The sequence below is a fragment of the Canis lupus genome, chromosome 5 (genome assembly GCF_011100685.1).
Source record: "Canis lupus familiaris isolate Mischka breed German Shepherd chromosome 5, alternate assembly UU_Cfam_GSD_1.0, whole genome shotgun sequence".
Lineage (NCBI taxonomy): Eukaryota > Metazoa > Chordata > Mammalia > Carnivora > Canidae > Canis > Canis lupus.
In genome coordinates this window covers 78372062-78391746 of record NC_049226.1, presented here as the reverse complement: position 1 = coordinate 78391746, position 19685 = coordinate 78372062, and the positions used below count along the sequence as shown (strand labels likewise).

Below are 19685 nucleotides of genomic sequence, written 5' to 3'. Positions count from 1 at the left end.
TTATTTTTCCAGTTTGTTTGTTTATTTGTTTATTTTTCCAATCCCCCTACTTTGGGCCATGCAGGTTATTTTCAGTTTTTTTTGTTTTTGTTTGTTTTGTTTTGTTTTGTTTTTTACCATCAAGAACAGTGATGTTTTCTACGTAAATCTTTTGTGGACGTGTCGAATTAGTTCTCAGAAGAAGTATCGTTGCTCAGGGTGTTTCCTTCCTAGAAAAGTTTTGCTTCTCTGCATTCCAGCGGGGACTATGAAATGCGTGTCCATTCGCACTTTGCATTACTGTTTTCATCTTTACCAGCTTAATGGCTTTGTCAAGTAATCTTCCAAGCTGCTGTTCTTTGGTTACCAGTAAAGTGTAACTTTCCAAATACTTTTGTCCGTTTGTATGTCTTTTGTGAAGTCTCTGTTGGTATCCTTCGCTATGAGCATTTTCTTAGGGGTGGCATCAGTTTTCCTGTCTTCATTCCAACATTTATCCAGTCCTCTCACCCTGGTAGACAGCTTTGCCCCCCCCCACACCTCCTCCTATAAGTAATGTACTGAAGGTGCTGTTTGAATTCTTGTAGGATAGATCCATCCTTTCCTTGACTTTCCCTTTCATCAGTAATTTGTTCTGCCACAGACATCTGATAAAGTCCCTTCTGGTGGTCAGCTTGCGTAGTTAAAGTATGACACTATGGGAACAGTTTCATTCCCTATATGAATTGTTATTCATTAATATCTTGAAATGTGACTTATCACACACACACACAAATAAAGAAATCCTCCCTTTTCATAGCATTAGGCAACTTTGGGACCAAATGTAAAATATCAAGGATCTCAATGGAGTTTCTTGTGGATGGACTCAAAAATAAAGGTCCTTGATCAAAGAGTTTCTCAGCCATAAAAATAGGAAACTATTATAGCAGAAGGAACACTGCACTAGAAATCTGGTGACTTGGATTCTAGTCCTTGTTGTAGCTAGAACCAAAACTGTAATATAAGCAAACAAGTCTAAAATGAAGGGGTTGGAGAGGTGGATGGGGGGATGGGGTAACTGGATGATGGGCATTAAGGAGGGCACATGGTGTGATGAGCACTGGGTGTTATACTATATGTTAGCAAATTGAATATAAACTTTAAAAAGGATTAAAAATCAAAGAATAAATATTCAATTAAAGTTTAAAAAGAAAGTTATAAAATGAGGGCATTGGATTAGTTCTCTCCTATCTCAGTATCTTATGACTTATTTTGTGTGTGTGGCTGTCACACCCTTAATTGATCTGTTTGCCGTGTGGTGAGGTGCATCTCGTAAGGTATACACCAACAATCTTTAAGCCAGGACTCATGATAATACTCCATCACTAAAAGACTGTTTAAAAAGTATGGTACATGCATAATGGGGAGCCTGGGGGCTCAGTCAGTTAAGCATCTGCCTTCAGCTCAGGTCATGACCCCAGGGTCCTGGGATCAAACCCCGTGTTGTGTTCCCTGCTCATCGGGGAAATCTCTTCCCTCTCCCTCTGCCCCTTCCCCTGCTCATGCTCTCTTACTCTCAAATAAATAAATGAAATGTTTTTTAAAAGATTTGTTTTTAAATAAAACTTTGACACATGCATGAAATAGTGTGTTGCTGTGGCAGTGTAAGTAGGGATATGGGAAGATCTTTACATGTTAGGTAAAAAAACTACAAAGTGCAGAAGACTGGGTAAAGTATGTGTGCTGGACATCCATCATTTGCCTCTCCAGATCCCCTCTTCCTCCTCCTCTAGACTACTCTGGAACCAGGAGACTGGGCGCCTTCTGCATGTCCCCTGCCCTCTGGTTCCAGTTTGAGTCAGCCAGTGGAGGCATTTGCAGGAGATGAGCGGGAGAGAGGAGGGGCTGCACCCCTTCACTGCAGGCTGACCTTCCGTACAATAGCCTTCTGCACCCAGCAGCCCCCACCACACACTCCTGCACACTACTCTCTCCCATGGCTCCTTCAGGCTTAGGGGTGGGAACAGTACCCTGCTCTTGCTAGCGGAGTACACCACTGCACCCTGCCTAATGAAGGTCTCTTCAAATTACCAAATTTGAGAATGTCACCTTTTTCCTGCTGGAACACTGGCAGAATAGGAGTAAAAGAGGGAAAAATCATAGAAATCCATATTTGTACTTTCCTGTAGATGCATAACAAAACTGGAAGATACAGTGCAAATGGGGCTAGTTGAGGGCAGACAGGCAAGGGCGATTTTTCACCGTCTACCTATCTTGTTTCTTTTTAAGCAGGTGGACTTGCCACCAGTTTGCACATTTAGTGTTTTCCTTTTCCTTTTTTGATACTGTGTATGAAACCACTTGTTCCTCTGGGGATAGAATGTACGTATATTACGCATTGCAAAAATTAAATTTTCTTAAAATTAGAACTCATGCGCTTAATCTGTCTTTAAATATTGCGACTATTTCAGGACTGACAGCGAGGATTAATATTTGGATTATTTCAAGATGAGCTTCCTGTTGCCCAAGCTAAATAGCAAAAAAGAAGTAGACCAAGCAATAAAAAGTACGGCAGAGAAGGTGTTGGTCCTCAGGTTTGGGAGAGATGAGGATCCTGTCTGTCTGCAGCTAGATGATATAGTAAGTGAATTTTTTCAATAAATGGTTTTTATTAAAAATCCATATATTCTTACTTCACCATCAACAGAGTGCATGGGAAAAAAAAAAAAAAAAAAAAAACAGAGTGCATGGAAGGGAGTGGCCGGGCCCAAGGATACAGCTTTTCATTAGTTGGCACACTTTCACCAGGAGTGAATCGTGTGCCTGCCCTGAGCTGAGCCCCCAAATCTGCGACTGTGCTAAGTCTGTCCGAGATGTCCTTCCCCACCAGCAGCTATCCAAGTTCAGTTTCACCAACAAGGCAGTGGAGGACCAGAAATCCTATTAATAAGCATCTGTGAACCTTATCTTGCTCGCTGCTCACAATAGTAGGATAATTACTGTTCCCACGGTAGATGGATGAATGCCAGGGAGGTCAGGTGCCTACCCACAGGACAGAACAACTTACCTGCAGAGCTGGGGTATGAACTTCGTTTTCTCTGCCTGCAGATAAGCTTTCCTAGTGTATTGCCCCCAGTGTGTGCCTGATGATAATCTCTGACTTCTAACATATTTTCCTACTCTAATGAGTAGAGAGGGGGCCTGAGACAGAATGGGTATATTCTCATCTGTTTATTAGGGACTTACTCCAGAACTAAGACTTCTTCCCACCATTTCTATTGCCACCACCCACAATGTGGATCCAGTATAAGAATCTTTATTACTATTTAATTTTTTTCAATTTTTAAGATAATAATCTTAATTACTGTGATTAAAAATGAGTATGCATTGTGTTAACCTGAGGGGGAAAGGGCCAGAGGTTTATGCCCTCAGCTGTAGAGGGGAGGGAATATCACAGAGCCGAGAGTATAGACTGAAGCCAGGTTACCAAGTTCAAGTCCTAGCTGTACTGCTTACTAGCTCTGTGACTGGAGACAGATTACCTCAGTTTCTTCATCTAAGAAATGGGGACTATAATAACCACATAGGAATGTTGTAACGATTAAATGAGTTAACACATGCAAAGCACTTAGGACGCTCAGCACATAATAACTGCCATGCAAGTCTTCACTATTTTTATTATTATTATTTATGGGGGATTGGAAAGAAAGAGATTTGAGGGAATTTTAGTGTACGGTACATACTTCTGAGTTGTTTTTGTATAAGTGAACATGGATTTTATGGGCAGCCTGGGTGGCTCAGCGGTTTAGCGCCGCCTTCAGCCCAGGGTGTGATCCTGGAGACCCGGGATCGAGTCCCACATCAGGATCCCTGCGTGGAGCCTGCTTCTCCCTCTGCCTGTGTCTCTGCCTCTCTCTCTATGTGTGTCTCTCATGAATAAATAAATAAAATCTTAAAAATAAAATAACATGGATTTTATAAATCCACAAAATACTTATAAAAACTTTTTACAACCCAAACCAGATTTTTCTTGAAAAGGGAGAAATGTATTTACACAGTTTACCCAGGGCCCTCTCACAAATCTACCAACAGAGACTCAGACTCTGAATGGTAAGGTTATACTGTGTCTAACATGAAAGTCAGGAGAGATTCTTGCCCCAGAAATTGTTTTCAAACAATATTCCAGCAAAACGTTTCACAGAAGAAACCTTAGCTGCCTCTTGTATTGTGACCTACATATCTCTCTCTATTTGCAGCTTTCTAAAACTTCTCCTGACCTGAGTAAAATGGCTGCTATATATCTGGTAGATGTGGACCAAACTCCTGTTTACACACACTATTTTGACATCAGTTATATTCCATCTACTGTGTTTTTCTTCAATGGGCAGCATATGAAAGTGGATTATGGGTAAGTTAGATTGACTTGAAGTTATTATAACAGTGGGAGTTTCTTTTACCCAAGTAGTTCCAGTAACTCACCTCCCTGCCTGGGATGGTGGCTTCATGAGCTTTATATTGGTTCTGTTTCCTCCACTGGCCTACTCATTTGTTAGGTGAAACTTTGGTGCAAAAAAGAGTATTTCTAGTAGGAATGGCCAGTGTTAACTTCCTACTAAAGGATGAAAGAACTGTGCAGTTTGCGGAGCACTAACCATCCTTCAGTGTAGAAAATACAGAACAGCTTTTTAAAAAGTTTCCAGGAATTTCATTTAAAACCAGATATGTCACTGTACTTAAACTTTTGGGACTGGTTGACTGCATTTGTAAAAGAAGTGTTCCAGGAAATGAAGACATGCTTCTTTCTGGCCAACTATCCTGTCTTCTGCCACTCAGAAAGTTTTAAAGTCATTCTTCAGACAATTCTGTCAAGAATAAGCACCGTAAAATCTATAACACTCTCCACTGCATCCAGTCAGCATCCTAATACTTAACATGTATTTTCAGTGTGTCCATAGTCCTTACTGTTTCTTACTGTGGGTGAGGTCCAATTGTCTAGATCTGTGTACATGTTTTGTTATTATCTTTTTGAAAATTAAATATTACCTGTTTTAATATTTTAAAGCTATTTATTTTCCTAGGATATAGTTGATATAGGTATTATTTTGGTGCAGTCTTTTTATTTTTATTTTTATTTTTTTTTTTTTAATTTTATTTATTTATGATAGTCACAGAGAGAGAGAGAGAGGCAGAGACACAGGCAGAGGGAGAAGCAGGCTCCATGCACCGGGAGCCTGACGTGGGATTCGATCCCGGGTCTCCAGGATCGCGCCCTGGGCCAAAGGCAGGCGCCAAACCGCTGCGCCACCCAGGGATCCCGGTGCAGTCTTTTTAAAAGGTGATTTATGACACTATTTACCACCTGAAAAATAAGTAAAATTTTGGGGGCACCTGGGTGGCTTTTTTTGGGGGGGAGGGTGGCTCTTTTGATTGAGGCATCCGACCTTTGATTTTGGCTCAGGTCATGGTCTCGGGGTTGTGGGATTGAGCCCTCTGTCAGGCTCCGTGCTCAGCACCAAATCTGGTTGACCCTTTCCCTCAGCCCCTCCCCCACTCTTGTACTCTCTTAAAAAAAAAATTAGGGCAGCCCAAGTGGCTCAGCAGTTTAGCGCCATCTTTGGCCCAGGGCATGATCCTGGAGACCCGGGATCGAGTCCTGAGTCAGGCTCCCTGCGTGGAGCTTGCTTCTCCGTCTGCCTGGTCTCTATGTCTCTGCCTCTCTCTCTCTGTGTCTCTCATGAATAAATGAATAAAATCTTTTTTTAAAAAATTAAAATTTTTAACCCAGTAATTGCATTTCCAGGAATTTCTCTGAAGGAAAATAATCATGAAAGTGGGCAAAATTGGCTGTATGAATATTCATCCCACCATTATTTAGCAAATACATAGAAAGAACATAGAAGTCCACAGAGGAATACTAGATATCAATTTCATATAATGTTGTAGATACAAGTTTAATGACTTTGAAAGAAATAGGTTATATGTTAGTTGGAAAAGCATATTACAAAATGGTTTGCATGATATAATTCCCCTGATTTTGAAAAAAGAAATGCATCTGCATATAGAGACAGACACAGATTGGAAGGACATGTACCAAAATGCAGTCTCTGACCTCACTGGTAATTTTTTTTTTTCTGAAAAATTTCTACAATTAACATACTTAAAGTTAGAAATAATAAAAAAAATTAAAAATAATATTTCATACCCACCACTCAAAAATTTAAGTGAGGGGAACTACCAAGAGGACGACCAGTTAATGGGCTTTACACGGTATAGCCAACAGCAGCAGCCACAGACTATGCCCACGCAAGCATCCAGGGAATTCTACTGGATAAGGAGCTAAGAAGTGATTAAAATAGATTGTGAAGTGGAGGCTCTTCACATGATAGGGCTCACGTGCCACCCCAGTGGCCGACAGCACTAGTGTTAGTCCTGTATCAGATGGGCCCAGTAATTGCAAACAGAGAAATCAGCATCAGGCTTTATGTCTTAAGTCTCCCCAACAAGAAGAAAGTAACAGAGCTGCGATTCATTTTGTTTATCCCGGAGGTCTGCAGTGAGTAATCACCAAAAGTTCTGAGCAGCATTGTTTTCTTCTGTGCTCTCTAGGTCTCCAGATCACACTAAGTTTGTGGGAAGTTTCAAAACCAAGCAGGACTTCATAGATTTGATTGAAGTAATCTATCGAGGAGCAATGAGGGGAAAACTTATTGTCCAAAGTCCTATTGATCCCAAGAATATTCCCAAATATGACCTTCTCTATCAAGACATTTAGCACATTCGCTACTCAAAATTGAAGAAAAAGGCACATCTTGAAGCAGTACCTGAATCTAGCTCTGCTGTTTTCCTGGAGTCCTTCCGAAGTGTGTTCAGCATCCCAGCAGAGAAGAGGTCCAACTTGGATAGAAAAAACTCCACCCCCAAGTAGAAGACCTTGCTGATGCCGTGATGAGCAGGGATGCTTAAGTGTCTACTCCTTGCAGACCTCAGAGCAGTCAAGACAGCTGTGGTCAATTTTCCCAGCATGATTTATATCGTTCTTCTCTTTATTCCCTAAGATAATAACAGAATCCTTCTAACCATTGGCTAGTACAGTTTAACTGTGTTTATTTGATACATAAGTAAAATAGAAAATCAGTTGCCATAAGAACAGAAATACTTATTTTATACCCTAGATGTACGCGCACACCCTTACCCTCACCCACTCAGATTTATCTCATACTCTCCCATCTCCAGTCCCTGGTAGCTGGGGTCTTTTGGAAAAATGATTCTCTACTGAGAGTGGGCAAATTTGTTTTATTTTGGAAGCTTTCTGGCTTAGACTTTTATAACTATCCTGGTTTGCTCATTTTACTAGTTTTTATGTTATTAAATTACCCAAGAAATAAGACCTGGAACCTTTATCATCCAGCACCCAATTTGAGCTAAACAAAAAATTAACTACCTGTCGTAAGTAGAAGCAGGTTTTTCCCAGAAGTCAGAGTTCTGCCTCTCTCTGAGGCAGAGAATTTTACTCCAAGGACTCAATACTGGAAAGAGATGTCAGAGTTGTTAGAAAGAAATATTATCTCTATGGTATTTGCCTCTTTTAATAACTTTATGAAGAATTGTTCTTCCAGCATCCCTGGCATAACCTGCCACCACTCGGGCAAGTCATTGCTTCTCTCAAAACCCCACAGAGCCTATGGATCCTGGTCTTCTAGAACAAGAGAATAGATTCAGAGCTGGAGGGCAGTGGGCCCCAGGCAGCATCCACCTGCTTGGCAGCTGCTGGTCGCAGAGCCAACAGAAGCCCAGTTCCATGCAGGCCAGCACTGTCACTGCAAGTGCATTCCCCCTTGACCAGGTGGCTTCCTTTGCAAGCCTGGTCTGCAGGAAAAGGTGACCAGAAGGAAGGCTGCTGGGGGCCTTTGTGTTCTTCACCGATGAAAGGAGAGAGCCACTCCAGGAAGAGGGCAGAACCAAACCCTTCCTCCACCACCTCTTGCTGCTCTGGTTATCCTGATTCATGGGACTACAACAGCCATCCTAGGACCGGGAGGACCAGCACTGGGATGAAAAGTCTGTGTGAGAACAACAGTAAGAACCTGGATCCCTGATGATGTAATTGAGCTACTGACTGAACTCCAGACCTGTTTTCCCCCCCAGACCCCTGTGAAAGAATAAAATACTTTCATGGCCTGTCATGTCACTGTGTGTTGGACTTTCTATCAGATCCTAAATCACACAGCATCAGACATGGGCTAAGTGCGCAGATCCCAGCAAAAACTCAGGACTGGTGTGCATAAAATTCTCCTATCTCCGCTCCCCCCGAGGTCTCTGGGGAGTGTTTCTCTGAAGTCCTGATTTGTGTTTTTGTTCCTCTCTCGGTTGCTTTCCATTCCACAAGTGCCGACTGAGTGCGTACTGAATGCCCTGCCCTGGGCTAGGTGCTCCATAAACACAGATGGTTCCTAAGCGGGAAAGGGCTTCATAGAGGACACAGTGCCTGCACCTGGGAGGACAGTAGGAGGTTTCTATGTGCATGTTAGGGGAGGGCACCAAGAGGGGAGACCGCAGAACCGCCCTGAGAGCTATGTGCAGTTCCATGTCCCTCAAGACCAGGAGGCCAGGAGGTGCTGCTGTGGAGGAAGCCAGAGAAGATGAGTGAATGGAAGAAATGCCAAAGGCTTCCTCTTAGTACTTTCCTCCTGAACAGTGGCCAGAAGCCACTTAATGCAAGCAGATAATTCTTCAAGAAAAGCACAGTGAGGGGATCCCTGGGTGGCTCAGCGGTTTAGCGCTTGCCTTTGGCCCAGGGCATGATCCTGGAGTCACGGGATCAAGTCCTGCATTGGTTTCTTGCATGGAGCCTGCTTCTCCCTCTGCCTGTGTCTCTGCCTCTCTCTGTGTCTCTCATGAATAAATAAATAAAATCTTAAAAAAAAAAAAAACAACGTGATTTTTTTTTCTTCAAGAAAATTTAGTGTGGGGGGCATCTGAGTAGCTCAGTGGTTGAGCACCTGCTCTCAGCTCAGGTCGTGATCCTGAAGACCCAGGATCAAGACCCACATCAGGCTCCCTGCATGGAGCCTGCTTCTCCCTCTGCCTCTATCTCTGACTCTGTGTCTCTCATTAATAAATAAATAATATCTTTTTAAAAAAAGAAAATTTAGTGCTAAAGACTGTACCAGAAGAAAAGGGCCTAACTGTATTCTGAGAGGCATCCATGTACGTGTCTAGTATATGTCAGTTTCTGGCTATTCGCTCTTTCCCAGGTGTTAGAGCACAGGTGTAAGATCTCCATTGGCCCGCTAGTTCTGACCTGTGAAAAGCATGGATGGCTCTGGAGAGTGGGTACAAGGACAGCCTCACCATGCAGGGCAGACCCGGTGCAAGAACACAGACATAGGGCATTTTGTACCAGTGAGCTGGAGAGGCCATCTTTGCATCTGACAAAGAGGTACCTTGATGAAACATCAGTGTTCTAAAGGCTTGAATAGCCAGAAAGAGTGGAAGAAGTTAGAAGAAGAGCTTCCTGTTGACAAGGGTTCTGAAACTGTTCTGGGAGACCCTTAAGAGCAATACCCTGTCTTTGTGAAGGGGAAGACTCAGATGGCTTGCATTTGGCTCCCGGTAAGGGACAGGTTTCTTCCACCCGGGGAAAGCACACCCTATTGAGGAAGGGACCTGTAACTCTTCACCAGGTTCCAGAATGTTGGTAGGGATGTTGGAGATGATCCGGCTCAAGCCCCTTGGGAAGGAAACTGGACACTAATGGCAGGGAACTGAAGACACTTGGCAGATGCTACAGTCTGGCCCAGCAAGTCCAGAATGCTGCCTTTACCCTATCTCATCTGTCTTCTAAGTGCCGGTGTGCTGGAGCACAAATGCTACAATGCTGCCCACGTCAGAACCCCTGTTTTTGTCCCGTGCTGAGCTGGCATCTTCCCCCTCCGTCTGCATGCCCCCTCACTCAGTGCAGAGAGCAAGGGGAGGCCGTGCAGAGAGCTGGGGGTCACGCTCGGACAGGCCCGGGCTCGCAGTCAACCCAGTCACGCTGCCTCACGGTGCTGTGGCCTCTAGCAAATCACTTCTCCAAGTCTGTTTCCTTGTGTGAAGCAAGGGAAATGGTGACTTTTCTGAGGCCTGCCATTTGGTAGAACTCGGTCACCGAGTACGACCCCAGCATGGGACGGTTTCATGTCCCCTCAGGGATTTCCAGTTAGCGTGGGGTGCTTTCTGCCACACTCCCAGTATACACCGCTCTCCCACTAAGCTGTTGCTGTACCACACATGAGACAATAAACACGGCCGGAGGCTAAAAACAGCACAGAAATGACTCAAGAAAGCCCTTTATTGATCGACTCAGCATGCTTCACACCGTGTTCTACCCCCTCCACTCCCATGCAGTTTTTCCTCCCAGAGTGAAGTCTTGCTCTTAGGCAGAGGCTGCCAGCCTGTCAGCATTAGTTGCCAGCGATGGTTTCCTGCACCCAGGCCAGAACGGAGGGCACCTTCACGTACACCCCGTACTCGGCCACAGTACAGCTCTTATCAAAGCTCAGGATCCCGGCCGCATACCAGGTGTCTTCGTCCTGGTCGTGAACAGCAAAGGCACTGCCAGCGTCACCGTAACAAGTGTCTTCCTGAAACTTGGACATGCCGGCACAGAAGGTGTGCTCATTCAGAATGGGCTGTACCCCGACAGGGCTCTTCGGTGACTTCTTTTCAGGCACCGTGCTGCCTTCGTAGTGCTGCACACACTTGTCTTGATCAGCCACAGGCAGCATGACATACTTCAGTAGCTCAGTAAAATTGAAGTTGGAATTTCGTCCCCAGCCAGACACGTAGCCTATACGCCCCACTTCTGCATAATCTTTTGAAGGTAGACAGATGGGCATTACTCTCTCATCAATGGGCACCTTCTGTTTGAGTTTGATGAGCCCGATATCTACCTTGGAGTAGTCAGGGTGTAGGACCACCTTTTCAACCTCCACAAGCTGATTTTTCCCCACATAGAGTTTTAAAGTAGGGGCAATGTCGTTTGCTTTTGCATCATCCTTATGGCCCAGGAAGAGATTTTTAGCTGTAGTCAGCAGCCATTGTTCATTGATCAGTGTGGCCCCTGAGGTGAGATTATGGTGGGAGACCATCTTAGCCTGCCAGGGAAAGCTGCCTTTGGCATCCACTGATCCACCCATGATCCTCTGCACCTGATCCACTGGGTTCTTGGGCTTTCCACATACTGTCAAGAAAAGGTCAGGAGCAGAAATGTGAGTCTCCAGTGTGGGAAAGAGAGGGACAGTGTTGGCAGTTGCTACTGTCTAAACTGTCGTAATTTCTGCACAGCTAGAAGTATTGACATGCCTTGCCTTTATCACCTGCTCCTGTCATTTCCATGGTTTAAAACGGTTCTTTTTTTATAAAGTTGCATACATCACTAAGACACAGTTTTATTTCCTGCTTTCCTAACTCATGAAAAAAAAAAAAAAACAAGTAATGCTGATATTTTCAAAAGCTGACTAAAGAACCGTATGTGTGTTTAAATAAGTTATCACAAATAGACATGTCCACAGCTGGACATTCTGGAATGGACATTCCACATTCTGGAAATTCACCGTAAGGATGAGAAACTATAATAATTCATTCTCTCTGAATAAGGAGTGATCTGTTGTAGCATTGGCTGGAACTCCCGATTTCAGATGTTGCAGTTAATATAAAGCAGGTGAATAGTTCTGCGCCACTAATGGCACAAGAGGGCAGGCAAAATCCTCTTGTCCAGGAGGGAAAGGGAAAGAACGTCTCTTCCTAATAACAAGAAACAGAAGTTCTAGCCCCTCTCCAGCTTGCATCACACCTCTGTGGATTGGGTTTTGCACTGTCCTCCCACAACGCATTCTTCCTGGAGTGTGCTTTACTTGACTCTGGGCTCCCTGGACAGCTTACGTGTACGTATAGGGCCTCCTGGCCCTGGAGGGCTTATAGACAGCGGATTCTGCCAATACCCCGAAGGCCCAAAGGAGCAAGATCCTTAGTGAACTTTATTGGGAACTCATCACCTAGATGTGCACTCAACAGCCTGGCTGACCATTTATGGTTCTCTCTGGCCCTCCATCTGGGTGCTCAGTCAGTAAAGATGTGCCTCCAGGATGTTTCGATCAAGATGCCTGCACACGCAGTAGACTCTCAACACCCACCTTTGGTTGGCTCCCCAGGGCCCCTGGCTTCTTCCTACCTGCTTCACATTCAGGAAGTTTCTCTCCAACTGCCTTGTTTGTCCAATGCTTCTCACTGTTCAAGGTGTACACTCCTGAAACAAAAGGAAAGAAATGAGTCAAAAGAGAAATTGAATCTGGACCTAGCATGAGGAAAGAAGGTGTTGAAAGAGAATTAAAGAGAGATGGAAGGAAGGGGCAGAGAAGAGGAGGGAGGAACAAGCTCTGCTCTAGAAGCTAAGTGCTGGGGGTGCCAGTGAAGCCCAGCAGGATGGATCTGGGGCTTTGGTGACACAGTACTGAGTAAGAATCAGGGTTCAGATTCTTGCTCTCCCTCTACAAGCCCCCTGAACTTGAACATGTCATTCAGCCTCTCCGTGCCTCGGCTTCCTCATCGGCAAAATGAGAATAACAACAGTATCTCTTCAGAGGGGCGTTCTCATCGGCAAAATGAGAATAACAACAGTATCTCTTCAGAGGGGCGTTGTGAGAACAAAGTGAGCAAATAAATGTAATGCACTTAGAGCAGTGCAGGGAACATAGTACTAGATCGGAGCCACCTGTCGTCATCACTGGCACCACCCTCAGTTCCTTTACCACATCTGTTTTTGGAAATGTAGATCTCACTCTGGGATGAGTAGGCTACATGGCATCACCTCCCCCTTAACAAAGGACAAAAACTGAGGCTAAGCGAATTTTTTTCCATTGGATTAATATATTTTATTAGACATTTACTGTGTTCCAAGGACTGTGCTAACATTATAGTTTTTTGTTATTTAAATTCAATTTGCCAACATATAGTATAACACCCAGTGTCATCTCATCAAGTGTCCTCCTCATTGCCCATCACCCAGTTACCCCATCCCCCAACCCACCACCCCTTCCACAACACTTTGTTTGTCTAGGCTAAGTGAATTTACCCAAAAGGCCACAATTACTGGTGCCAAAACCTGTACTAGAATCTACTACTCCTGGTTCTAAGAAGAACATGTAAGCTTCATGGCCCATCACCCCTGGCCACACTCATCATGCAAAGGCCGGGGTGGGGGAGGGTGCAGGGACACTTGGCCAGCGCTTACCATCTCCTTCAGTGTGCAGTTTGTAGAAAGGCTTACACTGGTAGCGAATCATGTGCTCTACGTAGCCATTTTCGATCACTGGGGGCTTTGGGAGGCTGACCTCTGCAAAGAAAAAGTCACAGGAAGAGGTGGTTGACATTCAAAAACTGATCCCAGAGACCCATGAAAAGTCAGTGGAGAAGAAGCTGCTCTGAACCACTACCCCTCCTCCACCTCAAATGGAAGCCAAAGGGAAGGCCATCTCCCCTTTTTCCTGCCTGGTTCCCCAGTGTTCTTCACTGGCCTGAAATACCAGAGATTATGACAAGAAGGAGGTACTGGCTCTTCCCAAAGAGAGGATGTAGATCTGATAGGGTCCAAATGAGACGCAGCAGTGATGTGAGGCTCCCACCCAAACCCGAAGACTGACCTGTATTATTTGTGGCCTCACTGCCAGTGTCCTCTGCGAAAAGCTGCCCCCAGAGCAGGAGGGCAATGACAGCTCCCAGGGCTCTGCGGAGAGAAGACAAGGAGTGCACAATTGGTCTCCCTACTTCACACACACACACCCTCCCATTAGGCAGCCAGAGAAGAAGCTATATGAAAGTGTTAGGACAAAAAGTTGCCCACCACCACCACCCACATACACCCTTGTACAGCTTCCCAGTACACCCAAATTCCAGCATGCTCTGTGCTGCTGGGAATTCTACATTAGCTTCAGAGAGGAACCACCAATATAGGAAGGCACACAGATACATGGCCCTCAATTTCTGGTGGCGTTTAGGAAACATTAAATTACTAATAATAGGGGCTCCTGGGTGCCTCAGTTGGTCGAGCATCTGCCTTTGGCTCGGATCATGATCCCTGGGTCCTGGGATTGAGCACCATACTGGGCTCTCTGCTCAGTGGAGGGCCTGCTTCTCCCTCTCCCTCTGATTGCCGCTCTGCCTACATGTGCTCTCTTTTCTCTCTGTCAAAATATTTTTTAAAAGATTGCTAATAATATGTGAGCTCTCCTGCAAAAAGAAGCCTCCCTCATGCACCCTTGCTAATAAAATGCGGATAGCTTGAAGATGGAAAATAGGGATTTCTTATGCTATTCTCTGTACTTTTTAAATTTTTCCATGATAAGATGTTCTAAACATACAGAATGTAAAACACTTACCATGGTTTTCTTACTATTCTACGATATTTTGCCTTCAGGAGACCCCAAAATGCCAAAAAGTTTACCAGGAATATAACTGGCCTCCTGGACGCATGACTGTGGACACAGGCATCAATGCACAGGCCACACTCACCAGAGACCAGCTATACAGAGATTGCTTGGTTATGTTAAGTTGGTAGTCTTGTGACTTCAACATTTCAAAAAAAATTTTTGTTGTTTTGATAAAATCTCAGTGCCTTAGTTGGGTCACTCAAATGTGTTACTAATGGTCCCACACATTTTTTTAATCTACTAATAAACATATTTAGATTGCCAAAAAGCCTACTATGAGAGCTGCTAGCAGGCATCTCCTGCAAAGATGAAAAATTTGTAACCTTGAGGAAAAAGATACCTCTTAGAGTAAGTCACATTCTATGGATGCAGAAAAGCAGAAGATTTAACACATGAAACCCCTTAATTCATTAGGATTTAACTCATTTGCCCTATTTCTGTTTTTGTTCTGCATCTCTTCTTTGGTTTCCCCTCTACCTGCGCTGTCCTGTAGGTAAACGACGTAGACAGAGAAGGAAGAAGTAATCTATGGACAAGGGGAAAGCAGCAAAACTCACCTCATCTTTGGTTTGTCTGCCTCTGGAAGAGCAGTGCTGTGGGAGACACCTGTAGATGCTTTTATGCCTCCAATATCTCACTCCACCCCCTTCTTGATTTTGTAATTCCTGTGTCTACACAACTTTGACCTTGTTAATAAGGTCATAGCATTTTCCAGTAACAGAGCCACAAACAACATCCCTGTTAAGAGTTGAGCTCTTGCTTCACACTTGAGTTTCTCCTAGTATTTCTTTACAAACCCCAAAGAAGCCTGGCCACGCTATGACCCACGTAGCTGCCAAAGTGTTTCCCGAAATCAGCCACTGTACAGGACGCAGGGGGTGGCGGGGGGGAGAAGCATCAATCTGTGTCTCTTTGTTCTGGAGAGTTTTCAGTGCTGAAAACAAAGCTGCCCTTTGCGTTATTTTAAACCTATTATAGATGCTTCTACAACCTGGCTGAGACAGGGCTCTCTAAAGAAATCATTTCCTTTTCACAATCATTTTCCCCACCCAATGTTGACATCTCCTTATTGCTTAAAATTTTTACAACGTGAAATCAGTAAAATGTATTTATTGCATCTTCTCTGATAGCTCTTTGTAAGAAATCACACAAAATGGTTAAAGCTATCGTGTAGGCTGATGCAAACCATACTCCATGGCAGTGGTTCTCATTGTATTATAATCCAGTAATTATTTTTTTAATATTTATTTATTTAAGGGGTGTGGGGCAGAGGCAGAGGGAGAGAAAGTCTCAAGTAAACTCTTCACTGTTTGCAGAGCCTATCATGGCGCTCAATCTCACAACCCTGAGATCGTGACCTGAACCAAAACCAAGAGTTGAACACTCAACCAGCTGCACCACCCAGGTGCCCCAAATATATTCCGGTAATTAATCCAAATAGCAGGTGGGAAAAATCATTACACTTAAGTCAAATATCTCCACTTCTGTATCTCAAGTACTATTCAACTGATATTTAATAGCAACTCAATAAAATCCTGCTTTGTTCATTAAACAAAAGGTCAGCGGTTCTTAAGTTAGAATGTACAAAAGAATCACTTTGGGATATTCATGGTGGAACTGATGTCCATCAATAGACTACAGACAAGCCAAAAGCAGAATCAGACCTATAAATACTGAGAACAAACTTATGGCTGGGGAGGGAGAAGATGGGCAAAATGAGTGAGGGGGAGAATGAGATACAACTTCCAGTATGGAAAGAATAAGTCATGGGAATATAAGGTACAGCATAAAAAATATAGTCAATGATAATGTACTAATGTTATATGGTAACATGGTAGCTGCTTGTGGTGAGCACTGCATATTGTATAGAGATGTTGAATCACTATGTTGTCCACCTGAAATTAACATTATGTGTCAACAACACTCAAAAAAAACTTTTAATAGGGGAATGGCTAAATAATGTGATATCTTTGTATGATGGAATACAGATCTTCCTCAGCTTGTAATGGGGCTGCATCCTAATAAATGAGCTTAAGTTGAAAATATTGTAAGTCAAAAATTCATTTAATACACCTAACTTACCAAACATCATAGTTTACCCTGGCCTACCTTAAATGTGCTCAGAACAATTACATCAGCCTATAGTTGGGCAAAATTATCTCACACGAAGTCTATTTTATAATGTGCTGAATATCTCATGTAATTTATTGAATACTATACTGAAAATAAAAAACAAAATGCTTATGTGGGTAAAGAATGATTAAGTGTATTGATTGTTTACCGTCATGATCACGTAGCTGCCTGGGAGCTGTGGCTTGCTGCAGCTGCCATCATCACAAGAGAAAATCCTGCATAATCACTAGTCTGGGAAAAAAACAAAATTCAAAGTATAGTTTCTACTGAATGCATATTGCTTCCCACCATTATAAAGTCAAAAAAGTCATAAGTCAGCGGTGAGGAGATGGGTGAAATAGGTGATGGGATTGAGAGGTACAAACTTCCAGTTATAAAATTAATAAGTCATGAGGATGTAATGTACAGCATAGAGAATATGCTCAATAATACTGGAATAACTTTGTATGGTGACAGATGGTAACTACAATTATGATGAGCATTTCATACTGCATATAAATGTGGACTCATGTTATATACCTGAAACTAATATAATGTATGTCAACTATACTTTAAAAAGGGAGGGGGGGGATTCTTAAGTCAAAGTATCATTAGTCCAGGACCATCTGTATTATACAGCTGAGAATGAGGAAGGAAGGTACTTGTTTCTGTGGAAATTGCCAGAAATGTTGATGCCCTCACAGCACACAACTACAACCCTCCTGCCCAGAAGTACCTGTTTGGCCACAGGGGCCACCAGGTGGCCAGGAAATGCCTCAGCCACTGAGCACCAGGACCTGCCCCTTCCTCCGCAAGCAGATGAACACCAACCCATCCTGTGGCCCCTACCACTCCCAAGCACCCAGCTGCATCTTTTGGGGAACAGTGCGAGGTGTGCTGCCCCACAAGACCAAGCGAGGCCTGGCTGCCCTGGACTGCCTCAAGGTGTTTGGTGGGATCCCACCACCCTATGACAAGAAAAAGTGGACTATGGTTCCTGCTGCCCCCAAGGTGGTACACCTGAAGCCTACATGAAAGTTTGCTTACCTGGGGTGCCTGGCTCACAAGGTCGGCTGGAAGTACCAGGCAGTAACAGCCACCCTGGAGGAGAAGAGGACAGAGAAGGCCAAGATCCGTTACTGGAAGAAGAAGCAGTTCATGAGGCTACGGAAATGGGTCAAAAAGAAGGTGGAGAAGAAAATCAACAAATACATGGAGGTCCTCAAGACCCATGGACTCCTAAAAAAAAAAAAAAAAAAAAAAAAAAAAGGACCCACGGACTCCTGATCTGAGCCCAATAAAATGGACTGTTTATTCCTCATGCTTGGCCTGGCCTGCCCTTCCTCCATCGCCGCCTAGGATATGGAGGACTCCCAGGGACTGCTGTCCCCATGCCCCAGGCAGCCTGGGGCTTATAACGCTGGGAACACAGGGCCTTAGTCACTACTGTTAAAAAAGCTCTTCTAAAAAGTTAAAAAAAAAAAAAAAAAAAAAAAAAAAACAACCCTCTAAGAGTTCATTCCTGAGAGTTCTAGTGGCATTTCACAGTTTGCAAGAGAGATCTGGAAAATGGAGGGGAGCCCTGCATTGTGAATGGGGTGTATTTAAACTTTGCCACCCACAGTCAGGCGCTATACTCTGCAGCTGTTATGGTGTTAGATTATGGGCGCCAAGCCTGGTGTACAGAGGTAGTTCCAGATGCATTGTCCGGGAAGTAACAGCCAAGGAGTCACAGGAACTGCCTTTGTGCTTTCCCTGTACTTTGTAATCCAAAACTAATAAATTATTTTTAAAGAAAAAAAAAAACAGACGGGCAGCCCAGGTGGCTCAGCGGTTTAGCGCCACCTTCAGCCCAGGGTGTGATCCTGGAGACCCGGGATCTAGTCCCACATCAGGCTCCCTGCATGGAGTCGGCTTCTCCCTCTGCCTGTGTCTCTGCCTCTCTCTCTCTCTCTCTCCTCTCTGTGTATTTAAATAAATAATAAAAAATCCTTAAAAAAAAAAAAAAGGAAATGGATTCCCCTGTATAACACCAAAATCACAAGTAACAACAACAAAAATAGATAAATTGGGATCCATCAAAATTAAAAACTAATGTGCATCAAAAGACAGTATCAAGAAAGTGAAAGACAATCTATGAAGGGGATAAAATATCTATAAATCATTATCTCTGATAACAACTTAACATCCAGAATATATAAAGAACTCCTAAAACAACAACAAACAATCCAATTAAAACACAAGCAAATGATCTGAATAGACATTTTTCCAAAGACAATACAAATGGCCAATAAGCACATGAAAAGGTGCTCAAAGTCAAAAACCACAGGATGCCACCTCACACCTACTAGGAGCCTACAACTAAAAAAACTTGATAGATAGATAGATAGATAGATAGATAGATAGATAGATAGATATAGATATAGATATTTAAAATATATATATAAGGGGCACTGGCTGGCTCAGTCTGTAGGCCATGTGGCTCTTGATCTCAGAGTTCTGGGTTCGAGCCCCATGTTGGGTATAGAGATTGCTTTTAAAAATTAAAATAAAACATATATAAAATAGATGTTGGCAAGAGTATGAAGAAGTTGGAACTCCCATAGTACCATGTAAAATGGAATAGTCTCTACTGAAGACAGTATGATGGTTCCTCAAAAAGCTAAATATAGGGACGCCTGGATGGCTCAGTGGTTGAGTGTCTGCCTTTGGCTCAGGACATGATACCTCAGTCCTGGGATCGAGTCCCACATCAGGGTCCCCCCCCGCATGGAGCCTGCTTCTCCCTCTGCCTCTGTCTTTGTCTCTCTCTCTCTGTCTCTCATGAATAATAAATAAATAATCTTTATTTTAAAAAAGCTAAATATAGAATTGTTATATGACCCAGCAATTCCACTTCTAAGTGTATACCCAAACTAATTGAAAATAGGGACTCCGACAGATACTTGTACACCCATGTCCAGTGCAGCATTATTCACAATAGCCAAAAGGTAGTAACAACCCAAGTATCCTTCAACAGATGAATAAACAAAATGTGGCATATATATACAATGGACTATTATTCATCTATAAATGTGCCACCTGCTACAACATGAATAAACTTGGAAAATATTATGGTAACTGAAAGAAACCAGACACTAGAAGACA

General features: G+C 43.5%; 3 protein-coding genes across 5 annotated transcripts in view; 2 read left to right on the top strand and 1 right to left on the bottom strand.

Annotated features, from left to right (window-relative positions):
• TXNL4B (thioredoxin like 4B) overlaps window positions 1–19685 on the top strand; it is a 45624-nt gene that overhangs the window by 767 nt on the left and 25172 nt on the right. For 2 of the 3 annotated variants that reach the window (XM_038538458.1, XM_038538459.1), the window contains exons 2-3: window positions 2430–2598; window positions 4215–4366. In XM_038538458.1, the coding sequence (XP_038394386.1) occupies window positions 2467–2598; window positions 4215–4366 (284 nt within the window). In that variant the 5' untranslated portion in view covers window positions 2430–2466. Of the gene's footprint in view, window positions 1–2429; window positions 2599–4214; window positions 4367–6564; window positions 8147–19685 lie in introns of those variants that run through there. The other variant, XM_038538460.1, reaches the window with a different exon arrangement.
• Window positions 10274–15071, bottom strand: LOC479668 (haptoglobin-like). The gene is made up of 5 exons (XM_038538455.1): window positions 14984–15071; window positions 13641–13723; window positions 13232–13333; window positions 12173–12247; window positions 10274–11182 (listed from the first exon to the last, which is right to left on the bottom strand). Exons 1-5 carry the CDS (start codon window positions 14986–14988, stop codon window positions 10404–10406), a joined length of 1044 nt encoding a protein of 347 aa, XP_038394383.1. The 5' UTR covers window positions 14989–15071; the 3' UTR covers window positions 10274–10403.
• On the top strand, window positions 14920–18428 carry LOC102152540 (putative 60S ribosomal protein L13a protein RPL13AP3). Its single transcript, XM_038538457.1, is given in 1 exon segment — window positions 14920–18428. A coding segment is annotated over 1 exon segment (516 nt). The 5' UTR covers window positions 14920–17309; the 3' UTR covers window positions 17826–18428.

Bases quoted from the DNA above. Each gene is read 5' to 3' on its own strand.
- LOC479668 (XM_038538455.1), bottom strand. The intron at 13,334-13,640 runs GTCAGTCTTCGG...TTTTCTTTGCAG, and splicing joins TGAGGCCACAAATAATACAG to AGGTCAGCCTCCCAAAGCCC. The intron at 12,248-13,231 runs GTAAGCGCTGGC...CTTTTGTTTCAG, and splicing joins ACTGCACACTGAAGGAGATG to GAGTGTACACCTTGAACAGT.